At 41.5% G+C, this 19,283-nt stretch overlaps 1 protein-coding gene across 2 annotated transcripts in view; it reads right to left on the reverse strand.

Annotated features, from left to right (window-relative positions):
* Positions 1-18,269, reverse strand: part of LOC135904104 (elongation factor-like GTPase 1) — a 155,886-nt gene extending 137,617 nt beyond the window's left edge. For both annotated transcript variants that reach the window (XM_070531876.1, XM_070531875.1), the window contains exons 1-8: positions 17,847-18,269; positions 17,597-17,664; positions 16,946-17,030; positions 16,120-16,247; positions 15,276-15,413; positions 14,319-14,414; positions 10,997-11,112; positions 3,548-3,671 (exon numbers count right to left, since the gene is read on the reverse strand). In XM_070531876.1, the coding sequence (XP_070387977.1) occupies positions 3,548-3,671; positions 10,997-11,112; positions 14,319-14,414; positions 15,276-15,413; positions 16,120-16,247; positions 16,946-17,030; positions 17,597-17,664; positions 17,847-17,937 (846 nt within the window). In that variant the 5' untranslated portion in view covers positions 17,938-18,269. The remainder of the gene's footprint in view (positions 1-3,547; positions 3,672-10,996; positions 11,113-14,318; positions 14,415-15,275; positions 15,414-16,119; positions 16,248-16,945; positions 17,031-17,596; positions 17,665-17,846) is intronic.
* Positions 18,270-19,283: the final 1,014 nt, after the last annotated feature.

Raw genomic sequence — 19,283 nt, forward strand, 5'->3', positions numbered from 1 at the left:
CCAAGGCGTAATGACGCATATTGAAGCCCCCAAATTTCCATCACAAGCTGTGCTACTAGACTGGGGGTGAAAAGCAGTCCCCAAGCTTGTATCCACTCAGCACCAGTATACTTAGGTGGCAATTTTATTTTACAGCAGATGCTGTGCTGTTTGGGGCACTTCACTCAATTTACATTGCATTTCTCAGTTAATATCATCATCATATTTTCTTGTGATTACGACTTTGACAGCACTGCGATGAGAAATTTAATGAAGGTTCAATGGCTCACATGTGACAAACATTGAGTCCAATCTTGCACGGGATAAACAGTTTTGTTTTGCGGGGAGACAAGCAGACACGGTTGAGGCAATTTTTATTTACTCTGTCTCACCTACTTCATGCAGTGCAGCAAAGGCTAGGGCTCGTGTTAGCCAATCAGAAACAAGAGCCGGTGAGTATGTTCCAGAGAGAGAAGGAGGGCTCACCCACAGTGAACTACTAATCCTTCTATGAAGCTTATGTTTAGTTGGCATCATGTGGCGGACAATCAAAGATGGACAATGAAAAGGCCCTCCTTCTGGTCCTCTTGTTTGACTGGCTGATGCAACCTATAACTTTTGCTGTTTTGCGTGGAGTTGGTGAGGTGGAGCATAATAACTTCTGTGACTTGGCAGCATGGTTGAGTCTTCACGTTCCAAAAGAATTCATTCCCAGGCTAGTCGATACATTGCTCTCAAAAACAAGTTTGTGCAGCGCAAATGGATAGGACATAAAGGAACGAGCGCCTGTCTATGTCAGTTGTGTTCCTTTATTTCCTGTCTATTTGCGCTGCACAAAATCAGCTTTCAAGAGCCTTCACGTGCCTGCGAAATTCCTGTTGCAGTCCGTCTTCCGACTGTCTGCAGTACAACCGCTAATATGATGTGCACTCAATGAAATGAATGCACGCAACGATGCTGAGCAGGATGCAGAGTCTAGATTAAAAATTTTGTCTCGCTTAAAGCAAAAATTAAACTTCGTGTTGCACGTTTACTTGTACCACCCAGTGCACAAATTAAGGTTAAAAGTGGAACAAGACAAAGTTTGACAGATTTCTCTCTTCATTTCTTTCTTACATAAATGTGCATACTATCTTGGCCCAAGAAGGTTTTTGCTGAGTGACGCCATAGGATAATTCAAGAAAATAATATACAATGAATTCTCGTTAAGACGAACTCGGTTAAGCCGAATTCTCTCATATAACGAACAACAATGGAACGTTTGTTTGGTTTTCCATAGACTCAATGCAAAAAAATCTGCTCAAGACAAACTGCCTCGGACGTACTCTTCAGTTAAGACGAACATTCAGAGTGACCACCACCGCTACCGATCCTGGAGGCTAGGGTGCCTCGATGCACCATGCCCGGGGGTGTGTGCATTGAGGCATCCTACTGGAGGCCTGCGGCTCACATTGCCCGTGGACAGAGGCGAAAACATGAGGAGGAAACAAAAAAGTACAAGTGACGTTTCACTTTGTGAATGCGGGTGATGTGCAAGTGTATGGGTGCTAGAGCACACAAGAAGCTATCTGCCCTTGGTGTGTGCGAAGACACTCATCGCATCGCAAACGTATTCAAGACAGGGCTTGCATGGCAGTGCCATATGCAGCAGCTGCCAGTGTAGAACGCCCCCTTGTACACATTTCCTTACTAGCTAAATTAACAAGCATGATGTCAGCGGACACAGGCAGACATGAACACATCACACTCAATGACCGCGGACACTCAATGTCAAAGCGCTGGCATCAGGAATCGCAGCAGCAGCTGTAGCAAAGTGACCTTCGTGCTGTCTATCACTTCAACGAAAATTGAGCGGCAGAAACACAGTGCATGTAAACCTACAAGCCATCTACCTACCTAAAATGTGCCCCCAAAGTAGATCACTTTCAAGACAAAGCCTGTGTGACCACGCACGGCCAAAATAACCCCCCCCCCCCCCTCCCACTCGGTGCCATGCGCACGACAGAAAATGGCATACTTCTTCCTCCTTTCCTCCCTTGCGCACACAAGATTGAGCTGCGATCGACGGCTCACCATCGCATGTTTTCACTCACACCCATAGCATACGACGTGTGAGGACGATGTTATCACAAGACGAACCCGGTGCGTCCATTTCGCAAGCAAAACCTGCAGCAACTGCTAGAGGAGGTCAACCCAGTGCGCCTATGCCTACCTTCACCCTCTGCAATGCTTCATCTCATTTCTCCTTTCCCACTTTGCTCAACTTTCCTCTAGGTGGCATTGCTTTGCCGTGTGCTCAGCACGCTCCTCAGTAGTTTTGCTAGCTTGGAGCCGTACTGATGACCTGTGAGGCAGCAGATGCCTGCTTGAGCTCCCTGGTGAACTTTTTCCAGCAGCATGAAGGCACAAAAGGATATTTAAGGTCATTAAATGAGATGACATCGTTTGTCACTGTTCATCGATTTGCACAGAAACATCAAACATCCATCACGGACGGGATGAAATCAAGCAAAAATACCACTTGAAGACAGTTTTCTCTTAAGTTCAGCTAAGAAAATGTTTTTTTATGTCATTTTTCCACCGTTGTATGTCTACTTCATTTACCATGTTGAAGTAAAATATTTGGTTGCACCTGGTCACGTTGCCGATTATTCTTCTGATAAGACGAACAAATTTTCATGGTCCCTTCGTGTTCGCCTTAAAAGGAGCCTACTTAATAAGGAATAAATAAATGTAGTTTTTCCTTATAAAGAGGACTATGAGATTGCCACATCTACATCAAAATTGGTCACTGCTAAAGAATGTCTAATATTATTAAAATTACGATAAACACTATTATACATCAGTCAAATTTTTGTAGTGCTTGCAGTCGTAAAGGAAACCTACTTAATAAAGAATAAATAAAGGCAGTTTTCCCCTATAAAGAAGATTGTGAGGATGCCACATCTATATCAAAATTTGTCACTCCTAAAGATTGTTTAAAATTATTAAAATTACCAGAGGCACTATTATACAATAGTCAAATTTTTAATTAGTTAGTTATCTAGGTCTATATGGTGCAAAAGCAACAGAGGTTATGATGCGCCAACCACATTTTTGTAGTATTTGCAGGCAAAATTGGGCAGTATTGCCCACAAAAATGTTATAATAAATTTTCCTGCAACACCCATGTTCTAATGCACTAGGAAACGTTGAAAGGCTTCACATGAGAAAATTGCTTAGTGAAAAATAGTTTGCAAGCAGACTTTGTGCAGAGCACCAAGAAGCGATTATTTTTGTAGAAGAAAATTTGAGAACATCGAGCAGACACTGGGCACGAAATTACCTGAGTAAAGTGATATTCAAAACAGAACCATCAAATATCTGAAATCTAATAACTTAGATAGATGTCTGTTTTCTTTGAACGTTGAAATTCATGCGAGTCAACTCTGTTCTGCATCGCGTTTCTGTATGGAAGCAATTGTTTTCTTGTCTATGTCAGAAGAGGGCAGTAAGCCTTCTGATAAAAGGAAATGTGTACTGCCAAGATTAACAAACAAATCTAAACAAGTGATAATCAAAAGCTTACCTGAGCACCTTTGAAGATTCGCTTAGCCTTGACATTAATGTAGTAATCTCCCCAAAGAGTTTTCTCGAGAACTTGTCTCTTCATGCCCAACTTCTCAGCATACAACTGAGCGAACTGGGATGTACTGAAGGCAGCAAAATAGAGAAAAAATAAATATATGTATATACATATAGAAGGAATTTCAAGTGAATTTGTAGTCACCATGGTAAACATTTATTTCAAGTTTAGAGCTTAAACAATTCGTTTTGCCGAAGTAACTCCTAAATACCTGGAGGGATGATCATTCGATGCACATTACATCATTCATCATTAGTACAGAAGGAGGTCCCGGAGTTACAAGAACTGTCAGGGGGACCTCCTATTAGTAATTTAACATTGCATGAATTAATACATTTTGGCAACATAGCAACGACAGACATCAGAAAACACGAAGTTAATGAAAAAAAATAAACAAATACAAAAAGTTGCTTACAATAATTGAAGTTCAAAACACAGCAAATGAAACAGATACAGCGTATGAATAAATAAATATGTGGTAATTGACGCGTTAATGAAACACAGGAATGACACATGTCAAAGAACACTAGGTTATTGCAACAGATAATTAAAAATAAATATGTGCTTACAATACGCAAAGTACAAATGTTATATAGGCTATGCGACAAAAAATTTGAAATGTCTAAGAAAGGATTAAAAAGAAGACAAAGGAAGATTTAGAATAACCAATAAATAAAGGCTGTCGATACAATAGGTAAGTACAGAATCATTGAAAACTGGGAAATAGATTTGTACACAATATATACTTATAGTAATGAATCAGTAGCCAGTAGTGTCGTTAGTAAATATTTCTTCGTCTCTCTCCTGAATGTTAATGTTGTGCGGCAGGCTTTAATATGGGGTGGTAGTTTGTTCCAGTATTTAATGGCCGTAAAAAGGGAAGTAAACATTCCATAATTAGTGTTTATTCGAGGGAGTAAAAAATTGTTGTTAGAGGAAAATCTCGTATTGTTAGTGTTGGCAAGAGCAGAGTTATTAAATGCATCTAAAATGATTTCATGATTTAGTGTGCGGTATATTAGTAAAACCAATTTGAGCTGGAGCATGTAACGTAATGGTAGTATTTTTAAGGAACTGAAAATTGGTACTGCATGTGACATGTAACTGGAGAAAGTAATGATCCTCAAGGCTTGATTTTGTAAATGCTGTAGATGTATTATGTGCGAGCAATATGTGTTTCCCCAAACTGAGATACAGTATTGCAAGTGACAGTGAATAAATGTGTAATAAAGTGAAGTTCTAACGTTTTGTGGAAAATACGAGCGCGTTAGGATTAGTACTCTTATTCCAAAGGCAATTTTTTTTGAGACCATGTCAGCATGCAAGTTAAATTTAAGTTGGGGATCAAGTTTGACGCCAAGGAAGACAACTTCATGTGCAGGTGAGAGAACATGAGTTTGTAAGACGAGTGGTGGCGCGGATGCGATGACGCGTTTATGTGTATGAAAAAGCATAAACTGAGTTTTCGAAGGGTTGATGTGAAGTTTGTTACTTGTGCACCACGCAGATAAGTTGCTTAGGTCAGAATTTAGTCATTTTATTACAGTATTTACACATTTGCTATGAGTAAATATAGTCGTGTCGTCAGCATATAGAATAGATGAAGTACTGGTTAAACAGTGAGGAAGATCATTAATGTACACCAGGAAAAGTAAAGGGCCTAAAAGTGAGCCTTGTGGGACACCCCTAGTGACTGGTTTAGTACGTGAAAGTGAACCTCCGAAATTTACAACTTGAGTTCTGTTAGTCAAATAACTGCGGATGAGCTTAAGAGCTGGGCCACGAATGCCCAGAGCTTCCAACTTGTAAGAAAGGATGTTATGACAGATGGTGTCAAATGCTTTACTGAAGTCAATGAAAACTGAACCAAAAATATAGGAGTTGTCAAGGGCATGTTTTATTTTGTCAGTGAATGATGTTATAGCTGTTTCAGTCGAATAACCTTTACGAAACCCGTGTTGTTCAGGCGAGAGAAGATTAAATTTGTGAAAGTAGTTTGTTAAGCGGGTTACGAGTAGTTTCTCAATGACTTTGCTAAAAAAAGTTAGCATACAGATAGGACGGTAGTTTGAAATTAATTCTTTGTTACCTTTTTTAATATGGGAGTTATTTTACCGTGTTTTAATTCATCGGGGAAAACGCCTGTTATGAACATGCAGTTAACAATGTGCACGAGTACATCGGCGATATGGGATGATACTAATTTGATTTTAGAAGGGTGTAAATTATCAAGGCCGGGACCTGTACTTCGTAAACTAGCGATTGAATCAGATACTTCTTTGGGTGATGTAGGGAACAAGTAAAATGAATAAGGGGTTTGCCTGAGTACTGGCTGTGGTATACTGTCTAGTGAATGATCATGTGTAGGACAGAAAAAACTATTGAATTCATTTGCGATGTCAGTGGCTTCCGTTACTACCCTTGTTCCTGTATTAAGTTGGTTCAGTGCGTGGTTTGGTGAAGACAGATGAAGAAATGACCTAATGGTATCCCAGGTTTTGCGGGTGTTATTTGTGTGTTTAACAACCATTGTCTCGAAGTAGGAACGCTTGGCTTCTTTCAAGAGTCTGGTAAGTGTGTTAGAATAAGTTATGTACCGCGACTTTAAAGTTACATTAAAAGGTTGGCGTTTTAATTTTTTGTGGAGGATATCACGTTTTTTAATACTTTTTAAGAGGGATCTCGTTATCCATGGGTTTCTAGGGGCGGAGAACCAGTGAGTATGCTGTGTTAGGTTAGTACACTCCGAGTACACGCTTTTAACTTTGTTGTTAAATTGTTCGAATGCTAGGATTGGGTCTGTTATAGAAAGAATCGGGTTCCAGTCGATTTCAGCAATTTGACTAATGAACTTAGTGGTGTGAAAGTTTGCCGTTTTTATGTTTCGTTGGTACGGTGTGTTAATAGACTTTAATAGAACGAATATGGGATAGCGGTCTGTTATGGGAACAGTGACTACGCCAGCACAATGCTCTAGGTGTAAGTTTGATAATACATGATCTATTAAAGTGTGAGATCCGGACGGAGGACATCTTGTGGGTATGGTTATTAATGAATCTAGGCCATATCCCGCATAGCAGTTGGTATAATTAGAGCAATGACTATCATTGGGGTTAGTAATATCTATGTTTATGTCACCGAGGATGACAACATTTTTGTTTTCGTTTGCAATGATGTTCAAGATAGCATCTAGTTGAGAACAAAAGTTTGCAGAGCAAGATGATGGAGAACGGTATACTGATCCAATTATTGTGTTTCTACTGTTAGCTGAAAGAAAAGTTTTATCGAATTCCAAAAATACAGATTCAACGTTAGGGCAAGAGAAAGATAGATCATGGCGACGGTGATATGGATGGTTATCTTGGACAAGAATTGCTGAACCACCATACCGAACATCCTTACGGACACATACTTCCATTGACAGATACATACACCATAAACACAGATAGGTCATTTTGATGATAAAAGAAAAAAAAAAGCCTGCCCCATTATGACATACTAAAAATATTTGACTAATAATACTAATCTTTAGAATATGTACTAAGCAGATGAAAATAATTATGCATTTTTAAAACAATATCGTATAGTCCTAAGATGAAGGATTAAATTAAGAATGGGAGGAGAACATACAAAGTAAATCTCCATTCAAGTTAAAATTTTTCTGAGCCACAGTTGTCCAATTTTAGGGTCATATAACATTTTATATTTTCCTATAAAAGTCCTGCGAAGCAAATTTTCTTTTGTGACCGAGCAACTTAATAAAGATCTTAAAAGACATATGGACTACTGTATAATGATAATTAAAATGCTCAGACCCATTTTTCTGCAGTCAGAAGGGCCTTTTTTTTTTTGCTGAATCCCAACGATGACAATGTACCACTTGCATACTCAAAATGCCAAGGTCAAGTACTGAAACATATTTAAGCTTGCCATTTCAAGCAGTTTGTCTGTGAACAAGGCCTCCGCATGGAAGCCGAACTCTATAATACTTATTAAAATTACCTTTTTAGTCAGCATCCTTTTCCTTTTTTTGACATCAATTCACACTCACGAAATTTGACATGAAGGTTACACACTTCAGCGTAATGAAAGCTGCATTGCAGTGATGCGAGGAGGAGGCTTCTGATGTAGGAGCGTGATTATTTGATTTGCAAATCAAATATAAACTATATTCAACATTTAGAATATTTGCTAAATTCAGTGCAGAGACCCGTGCAGTGCCATGTCACGTGTATCACGAAGCCCCTCGTGTTCGATGCCACGCAAGCGAGCATTTCCGGTGCAAAGGGAGCGCTGAGCACACAGCATATCAGAAGCCCCGGCTGACACGGCAGCAGACTTCATCCCTGCAAGCATTCCCTGATGTCGTGCGCCTAGAGGGGACACTCCAGATCACAGAATGTGTGACAGGTGGCAAATCACGCTGAACCTTAAAACGAAACAGCGTGGACAGTAACAACTATGCATAGAGCGAGGATCGAGCCATGTGATGTACGATTTTCTTGTCTGTCGCACAGATTGGCCTTACGATAAACTACTTGCCGTAAAGTTGGGATAGCCCTTCTATATTTTGGAGAAAAACTGGAAATCAAATAAATAATAGAGTGCCGCAAAACACAGATCTGCTATTAGACAGAAGCTCATTCGTATCTTGTACAAGAGAATGCCACTAATTTATTAGTTTCCAAGGGAAAAAAGAACTTGATTCTATACAACAAAAATTGAACCGACAGATGTTTTCTTATTTTCAGACCTTCATATGGCACTAGGACGGGGCTGCAATCAGTGCTGGCATACTCATTTGGTGTTTCCTTTAATAAAAGTATACCATACTGTACATCCTGATTTCTGTGTACCTAAGTTATTTATAGGTTGCAACACTCATCATGAAATGCTAAGAGACGCTCGAGTATGCGCAACACCACATTTCCTTGCCCAAAATTTGTAAGCATTGAATTTTGTGAAAAGGTTTCAGATATTCGATTTGATATTCAGCTTTCTTTCTTGATCCCATTTGATATTCAATTCGAAATCTATTTACACATCCTCACTCAGATGTTTACACAGAAGTCACTGAGCACGTGCTGGTGGGCGAGTTGAATATACATGATTACAACGACGGCGGCAAATAAAACAACAGACGAAGGAAGGCAACGTGGGACAAACACGTAGGTGCATAGGTGGTTGTCCCGTGTCGACTTCCTTCATCCATTGTTTTATTTGGTGCCTTTGTTGTAATACACAGAAGTGGCACATGTCTATTTTCCAGTAACTCAAGCAGCAACTCAACACATACACCACTGTGCAATGCACGGAAATGTTTTTCATAACGTGGCACTAAGAGTGTGCTTGCATGGAGTGCCCCGAAAAACACGCAAGGTAGTGTGGCAGCCCTGCAGCTAGTGTGCTCATCATCCCTCACAGTTAAAGGGATACTGAACCAAAATATAAATATATGAGACAAGTGTCGAAATTCGACTCAGAAGACATGAATATTCGAATATGCAGTGTTTATTTCACATATATTTAATCGGATGGCTGTATTTTTTAATCATTGTAAGCGTGTGGTGGCTGCACGCCGGCATGCGCGGGGCTGCATGCCGACCGCCATGACATCATGTGTGCCGGCTTGTAGCAGCAGCAGCAGCACCAACCACAGAGTCTCCTGCAATAATTACTAGAAGGAACTCTGGCACTGCAATCGTTCAGCCACCATGGAAATGATGAGAAGTGCGTGAACTTGTCTGATCTTCGTGCTTGTGGATTCAGACGTTCTTGTGGCTTTATTATGCTTTTTTGTGACTCTATTGTTGCAAATTTCAGAGCAATCTATACTCTTAGAAGTGCAGAAGATGCTAAGAACACGCACAATCTCTACTAACTGTGATGATTCAGCTTGTCGAAGTGGCCAAATAGAAATGCACCAAGCGTCTCAAGGCATTGGCTTGCCCGCTATAAGTTTATAAGGGCATTTTATATCGCTCATCGATGCATGCATCAGTGGCATAATGGTTTCAATATCAGGCTTCTGTGCTAGAGGCCCTGTGTTTGAAACCTGCCGTTGGACAATTTTAATAATGTTTATTTAATTGTTTATTACGCAGTGCTTTGTTGAAAATGATGAGTTTACAAAGACACGAAGCCGTTTGAAGCTGGAAGGACGAGGTTTAGGCAAATCCATGCACTTGTCATAATTCCCATGCTGGGTCAACAGCTCCCATTGCAGCTCCCGCATACACTAGTGCCACAGTTCCCTCTTGTAATTATTGTAAGAAACTCTTTGGCAGTAATAGAGGTGGGCAGCTGGCGCTTGTATGACATCCATACGCTTTGCTCTTTGCACCCATGTTGGCTGCGATGACTGCACATTGCAAATACATATCCTTCGATGCTTTGGCTTTACCAGAAAGGTATGAAATGGCTTATCTCGCCTGATGATACTTTTTTTGACACCCTTGTGCAAAGCAGCGTAAAAGCATTCTACCACGTTGTCCCAGGTGTTTCACTGATCACATTACAACGCAGCACACAACACAAACAGCGATTCTGAATACTTGGGCACAAGCTCCGCTTGTGAATACAAGTATGCAGCCGTGAGCAACTGTGCAGTTGAGACGTTTTTCGCTGCCGTCTAGCACTGTCCATGCGGGTGGAGAGACGCAGAGGATGGCTGGCACGCCAGTATCCAGTGGAGAAAACATCACAGAAACGTCACTTTCTCTGGCTCATGGTTCAGCCGCTAGACACAGCATTTTGCAATCAATGCGTTAAATTCATTATTTTCTGCTAGTTTCTGCCTGAAAACAAGATTGTGTCAACTAATTTCAGAACCCAAGCTTTCATTTGGGCTAAAAATCCTGGCAGCAAAAGTTTTGTTCAGTATCCCTTTAAAGGCATATTTACAGCGATAAACTCAGTTGTTTTCACCGCCACAAAAATGACTTATTTCATGCACAGAACGGTCATGAGTAGTCAGCCCCCGTGCTACAGTTAAAGGCAGTCTTCAATTGCTTGATGTATTGCTGCCAATAACTTCGGTATCACAGCGCACCATTAAGGCTCCCCTAAATACCGACTGGCCATTTGAAATTGTTACAACAGAGAGCAGCTAGGCAGCACTGCAAGTGAACGATAAGACGTCAACTAGCAAAAGATGGACATCTGTTGCCTGCATGTTTAGTTATAGAAAATGGGAGGGATAGAAGGCATGCGCAATGGACATGGTGCAACTGTGACCAACTGACTTAGCAGACTGCAGCACAGACACTGAGGGGTGCTCCCCAGTAATCTTCTAGCAAAAGCACAAATGGATTAAGGTGCTTTTGCCAACGTTCACACCAAGCGGGCAAGTTGCAAGGCTCTCTCATGAGTCAATACGACGGGTATCCCTACCTGAATCCCCAGCCATCAAAAGCACTGGCGAACACAACATTTCCTTGCTCTGGGGAAAAGTACAGCGTGGAGTCATCAGCATCATCAAGACCACTCGTCCAGTCGAACAGTGAGGCCTTTAGAAAGGAAAACATTCAGGTGTATATTAGGACATGCAAGTGTGATTTGTAGACTCACTGTTGCTCCAAATTAAACACACTTAATCATGATGACGGACTATTAATGCAACCAGTGCAAGTGCATCAAAATAGAACCATTCAACACAAAAACAGTCCCATGACTGGACTACACTTAACTAAACAAATGCCGTATGCCCATATGTGGAATGCCTCAACTCCCTAACAACAGAATTTTAGCAGATTTCAGCTACTCTTCTGGCTTTGAACTTATATACTGTGACAGCAGTTAGTCATTTAGATTTCACCAATATCCCCCACCTCGTGCAAAGCTTCTGCAATGTTGCCCAAGCTCCTCCGACTGTATACAACAACAAAAACACAATGACAATGATGAGGATGGCAGTATGATGAGTATGACAGAATAATAAACACGACAGTGATGACAACATCCCAACAGTAGCAATCACAACGGCAGCATGGTGACAACGGCTATAATAACGGCAAAGTGATAACGGCAAAGTGAGCGGTCTGACAATATCAGTGTGATTAAAGCGCTGTCACAGTCAAATGTTGAATGGGGTGTTCACATTCTACGAGGGTTGATCTAAAGATAAGGTTCCCAAAGAGCTCCTGCCACACGAGAAGGTGTGAGGCGAAATCCGGCAACAGTGCTGCGCATGACTGTTCCCCAACTCTCAACTGCCCTCAGCTGCGCTTCCCTGCGCCGCTCATTCTTGGCTCAGCAGCTGTCCGATATGGAGGTTCCCATTGTTGATCCTGCCAAGTGCGAGATTCATTCCGTAATTCACTTTTTGCACACCAAATAGACTCCACCCGTGGATATTCATTGTCAGTTGACAGAGGTGTATGGCGACAAGTATATGTCTGTTCAACATGTTCGAAAGTGGTGCAGGGAGTTTAGTGCCGGTCAGAAGGAAGTCCACGATGAAGAACGGAGTGGAAGACTGTCAGTTTCGGAGGCGGTTATCGAGATGGTCCAATGCGAAGTGCTTCAAAACAGGAGGATCACTGTCCATGAACTTGTTGCTCAGATTCCTGGGAATTCTTATGGTACAGTAGAAAAAGCTTTGACTGAAAAATTGGGGTATCACAAGCGTTGTGCTTCGCTGGGTACCGCGGCTATTGACATCAAACCACAAGGAGAAACGCCTTGACTGTGCTCTTCAAAAGTGTCAAGATGATAAGGAAAGATTGTTGGACTTGATAGTTAAGGGACACAAAACGTAGGTCTTTCATTTCACTCCCGAAATGAAACAAAAATCCAAACAATGGCGTCACTCAGAGTCAACAGTTGCAAAGAAGTTCAAACAAACTCGTTCTGCTGGCAAAGTCATGGCCAGTGTTTTTTGGGATCATAAGGGGATACTGCTGATCAATTTCTTGGATCGTGGAACAACAATCAACTCAGACAGTTATTGTGCAACACTAAGAAAACTCAGGCGAGCTCTCCAGAACTGCCGGCAAGGACGACTGGCAGCCGGTGTAACACTGCTTCACAACAACGCCCGACCTCACATCTCCCATTAAACTCAGGAACTTTTGACAAACTTTGGGTGGACTGTCATGCCTCACCCACCATACTGTCCAGACCTCACGCCTAGTGATTATCATTTGTTCCCCAAGTTAAAGGAACATTTGAGTGGCCAATGCTGCCAGAGCGACAATGAAGTCAAAAAAGAGGTGAAACACTTCCTCTACGGGATGGCAGCGGAGTCTTACGACATTGGGATACAGAAATTGGAGCACCATCTACAAAAATGCATAGAAAAAAATGGTGATTATGTAGAAAGATAGAGCAAAGTTTCATCTTTCCAATGATGTAAATTTATATGAGAATAAACAAAGTTGTCTATTTATAAAATTGATGGGAGCCTTATTTCTGGATCAAGCCTCGTATATTAATTAAACAATGCATGGATCATGGCACAATGTTGAATGCTGCAGTGTAGGAGGACCGATAGATGAACTGACAAAGTTAACACTGTTTAGAGATCTTGAACTGCTTTCACAGTAAAAACCATGAGACCATGCTAAGACTTTCGCAAGGTTATAGCCATGCACAAATCTGAAAAATAACTACATGTAGTGTTTCAGAAAATGAGTTCAGAATTTCTTAAAGATAAGGAAGTTGAGATCCTTGAGCGATTTCGTCAGGACTGCTTTTAACACAGCAGTAAACCTCTCTAACTACTCAAAGTAGTAATCCAAACAAGACAGAACTTTACAGGAAGATGAAGGCTAGAAGTTCATGAAGAAAGATGAGCAGTGGTCGAACAGGGAACGTCGCTGAAGCTAACGTTTTGACAAGGGGACTTGTCACGAAGGCAAGTCCCCTTGTCAAAACGTTAGCTTCAGTGATATTCTTTGTTCGACTACTGCTCATGCCCTTAAGTTTGTTCTCAGGTAAGTAATTAAAAAATTAAACTGAGAGTCACACAACTGATTCTAACTTGTGTGAAACTCGAAACCTGTCATCCAAAGAGTTTATAATCGCTCCAGGCTGATCGAATGCTGATACCTTTAATGTCTGTGAAGTAATAAATTCCAGAAAATTTCGCCTAGCTGGAACTGCAAGGCCAAAGGGTGCAAATGGCAGGTCGATAGCAGACACCCAGGAGTGACCTCACTGATTCTGCTTCGCTGCCTAGCGATCCTGAAGAGAGAGTGATCACAGTTTGATAATGACGCTCCCTCATGCTTGTGTGCTGATGAGGCAGAATTGGTTGTGTCACTACTAAACACCTGCTAGGGATGTGCAGCAGGAATCTTCAGCCTTGCAGTTTCAGATGCATGAAATTAGCCCAAATTTATTACTCCACACAAATTAGCAGTGTCAAATTTTGTGCAAGTCTGGGAGCAGTTCTGAAACATTTGGATGATGGGCTTCAAACCTCTAAAGACACTTATGCTTGAAAGACAGCCCTACTTTTTTTAGTAGAATGTGTTTGCACTGGTGCAAATTAGGTTTGAATGCAGCGCTGCAGGAGCAGTTTTCGCTGTGCAACTCAGAACGGTACGTATTATGCAAAATATAAACTCCTGTAAACTGCACTTCGTTTCGCAGCATATGGGGCATCATGATTACATTGTATTGGATTCAGCTGCGTTATGTATGCTTACACCAGCCGTTTACCACAGCGTGAAAATGGGTCATAAATTGTAGGCCATACTTATGTACTCACATCATCAAATTTCTCTGTGGGATTATCCACGGATATTTCATTCGACGTTTTCTCCAGCACATCTGCAGCAAAAAGCTCCCCAACAACAGCATTCACCTGCATAGAAACAATATACGGGAAGGTCACTTCAGTTAGTCATATATAATCTAGTGAGCCATTCTACAGTGAAGCTGATAAGGAGAATTCACAACCGCTTTCGTGCAGTGGTGAAGGAAGACATACAGCACATGCTCAGTACCAATCATCAACCCAACCTGCATCATGGTTCTAACTTTTTTCATATAATGTAATTTACAATGATTATGAAACAAAAGTTAATTTACGTACACCTTACAAGAAGAAAGAACACTTTCATTGCAAAGAATTTTTTAGTAAGTAATCCGTAATCTTTGTTTCTCGTGCTGTATTTTATCAGCTTCGGGAGCCCCTGCGCAGCCATATAACCAGGGCATTGGTGAGAACATGCACGCAGTGTCAGTGATGCATCATCCCTAAGGATTATGTTTTTCTTTTTTTTTTTTTTAACCCGCCGTGGTTGCTCAGTGGCTATGGTGTTGGGCTGCTGAGCACGAGGTTGCGGGATCGAATCCCGGCCACGGCGGTCGCATTTCGATGGGGGCGAAATGCGAAAACACCCGTGTACTTAGATTTAGGTGCACGTTAAAGAACCCCAGGTGGTCGAAATTTCCGAAGTCCTCCACTACGGCGTGCCTCATAATCAGAAAGTGGTTTTGGCACGTGAAACCCCATAACTTAATTTAATTTTAATCCCCAAGGATCAGTCAGCAAATGGACTCCTAGTACTTTCGGCGGGTGTGAGAACTTGCTTATACAGCTTCGCTGTCTTTGATGCATCAGTTGCTGAGATTGTCAACTGAAGTTGCGCGAAAGAAGTTGCATAAAAGTTCTTTACACATCTCAAATGATAGGGCAATGAAGTAAAAGTAAGCATCTTACCTGTTCAAGGATCTGTTGGAGGTGTATATATGCATCCAGAGGTGCCATTTTTTTCTCAAGGATAAGGCGATCTATCTTGTTCAGTACCAATAGTGGCTTTAGGTTCTCAGAATAAGCGAGATTCAGGGCAACTTTAGTCTGGAAAAAGAGAACGTCAAGCATCATTATACATGCTACCACACCCTCTCTTGCAGATTTTCATGGGAAAAGAAACCAACTACAATAACAGAAATAAATGAAAATACTACTATAGCATCAATGTAGGCTTAAATCTTCAGCCTCAGCGAGCTGTTGTATTAGGCAGGCATTATTCTTTTTCAGTGTTCTCCCTCCCTCTTAACTGTCCTCCCCTCTTCTCTCCTTCCGTCTCTTTTTCAGTGTGTCCTGGAGCGGCATGAATGTGATACACACAGAGCCAAATACTATAGGCCATCATGCTCAAAAGTTTCATGCGTGTTATTTCTCTGTAATCACCACCATTACAAAGGCTAGTTGAGCACTGGCTCGTACAATGAACTGCGCACTTACTCTCACTCAGCAGCTTTGCATATGACCGAACAAGCAACCATGAAGTGGAATGATGACTGTTAACACATCAGCAACGTTTTACTGGTGGCAAAATGAACCAGGGATTCACTCATGCTATCAATTCTGGATGCTTCACACCTTAATGTTGTTAAAGCTTCAAGGAGTGGCAGAAGCAGCTAGCTCCTATTTGTGCGGGGTGATTAAGTGGCGCTATACAGTGAACTTATTAATTTTTTTTCATGAGCTTCATTCCAATCCATAATGCAGCCAGTGCAATAAATTTGGCTATATATAAAGAAACAATTGTTCCACTCACCTGTGCACAGACACCTTCTACAACGTCAACAACAATGACAGCACCATCACAGAGTTGAACAGCTGCCATGACCTCACTGGTGAAATCAACATGGCCAGGCGAGTCTATAAGGTTGACTAGCAAAGCTCCTAAAAATGTAAGAAAACTAAATTAACACCAACAATACTTCCCTGTGTTCACAGTGATGATTAAGCCCTGGAATGGAGGTTTCTGCAATGTCAAACTGCCACTACAGGGACACGCTAAATTAATCAAGACTGATAAAAGTATTCTTTCAAAACTCTATTTTATTAGAACAGGAAAGTAATTTCAAAGTTCATTTGTTTGAACTTCAAACGCCACTGCTGAGATATCAATGTGACATAAAAGATTTCAAGGCACTTTTGCATGTTTGGGCCATTGTCACTCAGTAAAAGCTTTTGAAGTTAGCTAATTAGTTTTTCTACATAAATATGGAGTCCATCTTTACCGATAAAAATTTAACTAGGCATAAGCAGGTGCCGTCAAAATCCATGACTTTACAGCAGGATGGCATGGCAACTCTGGCATTATAGCCACTCGCTTTATGTTTTTGAGTCTTTCCTCTTTAACCAAGCCTCTCTGATGGTAAGAGAATATTTTTGGTATTGAAGTAGAGTAATTTATTAATACATGTGAAATTATATTACTCTTCAGTGTCTCCTTAAACTCCATTGATACCGATGTGGGGATTTGTTGGCTCGAGCAATAGCCCCTTCTCGATAAAGGACAATGTGCAAGAAGATTATGCTGTCCATGTGCCTGTGTTGCAACATATGTACAGTGAACGTGAAGGCTTACAACATACGTTTGGGATAGTAAAGTGTGATTGCACTGGACTTCATGGTGATTCCACGTTCTTGTTCATCCTTTCTGCTGTCCAGATAGCGCAACTGCAAGGTGGCACAAATGAAATATGCATCCTTAACACCATTAGGTAGACGCAGCAAACATTGCCCAAAGCAAGTGATAGCACGTCATACATCAGATTTCATAGAGGCTTGTGAACAGGAAAATTTAAAAAATGCTTGATAGTGCTGACCCCGATGAATGTAAACTACTGATAAGTGCACCAACCGTCTGCTGAAAACACATTTTTGTTTTAATAAACAAATACATGTCAGTTTAAGACGTTCAATTTAAGCGTACTAAGCTTAAGCGGAACTGCATGGAAAAGAAATGCATTCAGGGTATGCTGTTTATTTGCATGTCATCAGTGAGATATAATTCAGATGCAACCATCTTAATGTGTAACAACAATCGGCGGCAGGCCTCGCTCCGTATGAGGAAATCAGTCCCGTCAAAACAGGCGATACCATGAAAACATGAAACTGTCAGACACGTTAATGCAGGCCAACGCATGGTTCTAAACAAAAATAGGTCGACGATGAGAAAACACGTTAGCGTTCCGGGTGTGGCGTGCAAGTAAGCAGAAAATGAAATTGAAGATATTACGAACCTTTCCGGCTAATTTTTGTGATATGATGCCGTTGCTAGCAACTAACGAATCTGCCAGCGTCGTTTTTCCTGCAAGAAAAGGCACAATACAGTTGGCAGTGCGCTTGATCAAGTGGCTTGCATTCTCGATCCAGCGCTAAATTAGCGTAACGTAAAAAAAATTCTCTACGCCACAAACCACTCATTTGCAAGCAGTGACACCGTAAATCTTGTGACTGCGTGAAAGATGGTTCGCGCAGCACTGCACTAACCATGGTCCACATGGGCGAGTATGCATATGTTTCGGATGTTTTGAGTGCGTTGTTGCAGCTCCTGAATCTTCTCGACAGAGATTCGCTTCATGGTTTCAGTTTCACTCTTACTAAATATATAAGAAAACAAAATAAATCGGTACGGTTCACTACACTCTTAGTCTCACAGTTATTGCACAAACACTTCGTGTCAGTCTGGCTTTCACTGCATACTGAGTAGCAGCTTCACAGTATGTCCTCTTACTAAATATATGAGAAAATAAATTAAATCGGTACGGTTCACGACACTCTTAGTCGCACAGTTATTGCACAAACACTTCGTGTCAGTCTGGATTTCACTGCATTTTGAGTCGCAGCTTCACAGCACATACTCGTTCGCACGCCTGCTACGCTCGCCAAAACACGCTTGCACATTTGGCTTTGGCTTGAACTTTTGGCTTCGACTTCGTATAAAAGTCGAATGATCGACGATGTTTACATCGCTCGTGCTGATGGCATGTATGGAAGCGCCGCTTCTGCTTGCTTTTCCTGGTGATCAATGTTTACGGTTTTTACTGCATGATTGCCCAGCGAAAGAAGGCATGACATATGAAAAACGTAAACCAGCATAGCGCAAATTTGTGGTTGAGATGTATTGTCTCGTATCATCTTTGTTGCAATAACTATGCAATGTGTTACAACGTTCCTATTATAGTGGGTTTGAGTAAGTTACCCTGCAGTTTCAGACTATCAAGCCTTTGCAATGTTTGCACAGCACGACTATAGTTACACCTATTGCGTTGAACAATATTATAAAGCGACGATTCCACCACCGAAAAACGGAACAGGACATCCACTGATAGAGCAGATAAAATAATCTCTTTCTATGTGGCGTGCGTCCAACTCAAAATAAGGCCAGACTCAGGCGAGTCCCACATTAAGAAAGATTTGAATCAGTTGATACCAATCCAGCGAGGAGAGACGTTTGGAATTTTAAGTTGAGGACAAAATGAAAACAGTACAAGAGAGCAGCAGGCAGAGTGTCTCAACCAGAGCAGCTCGCAATCTCGAGCTCGCGCCTCTCGGACGACTGGCTATGTGGCTGCAGCGCCGGGCATTCCTCTTCACTACACTACATGCTTCTGCTTTCCGCTGCGCAAACATTGACCAAACGACATACGTATATACGTATGCCTTGTCGGCTTTACCTTGAGTGGATCTATGTTGACTACATCATAGGGCACGTACACTATAACAAAAATTTACACCATTTGAGACGTACCTTGTCCCCAAATAAGGGAGCTCTAGGTTTTGCGCACCCAAAGTTAGGGAATGCAAACCGCCGGGCATACAAACGAACGCAAGCAGAGCGTGGGGCTTCGGAAACGCAGTGAGGCTTGGGCGCGCTGTTTCTAAAGCTCCCTAATACCGTCACCTGTCTTGCTTGCGCTCTCTGTC

Source organism: Dermacentor albipictus, chromosome 1 (assembly GCF_038994185.2).
Source record: "Dermacentor albipictus isolate Rhodes 1998 colony chromosome 1, USDA_Dalb.pri_finalv2, whole genome shotgun sequence".
Lineage (NCBI taxonomy): Eukaryota > Metazoa > Arthropoda > Arachnida > Ixodida > Ixodidae > Dermacentor > Dermacentor albipictus.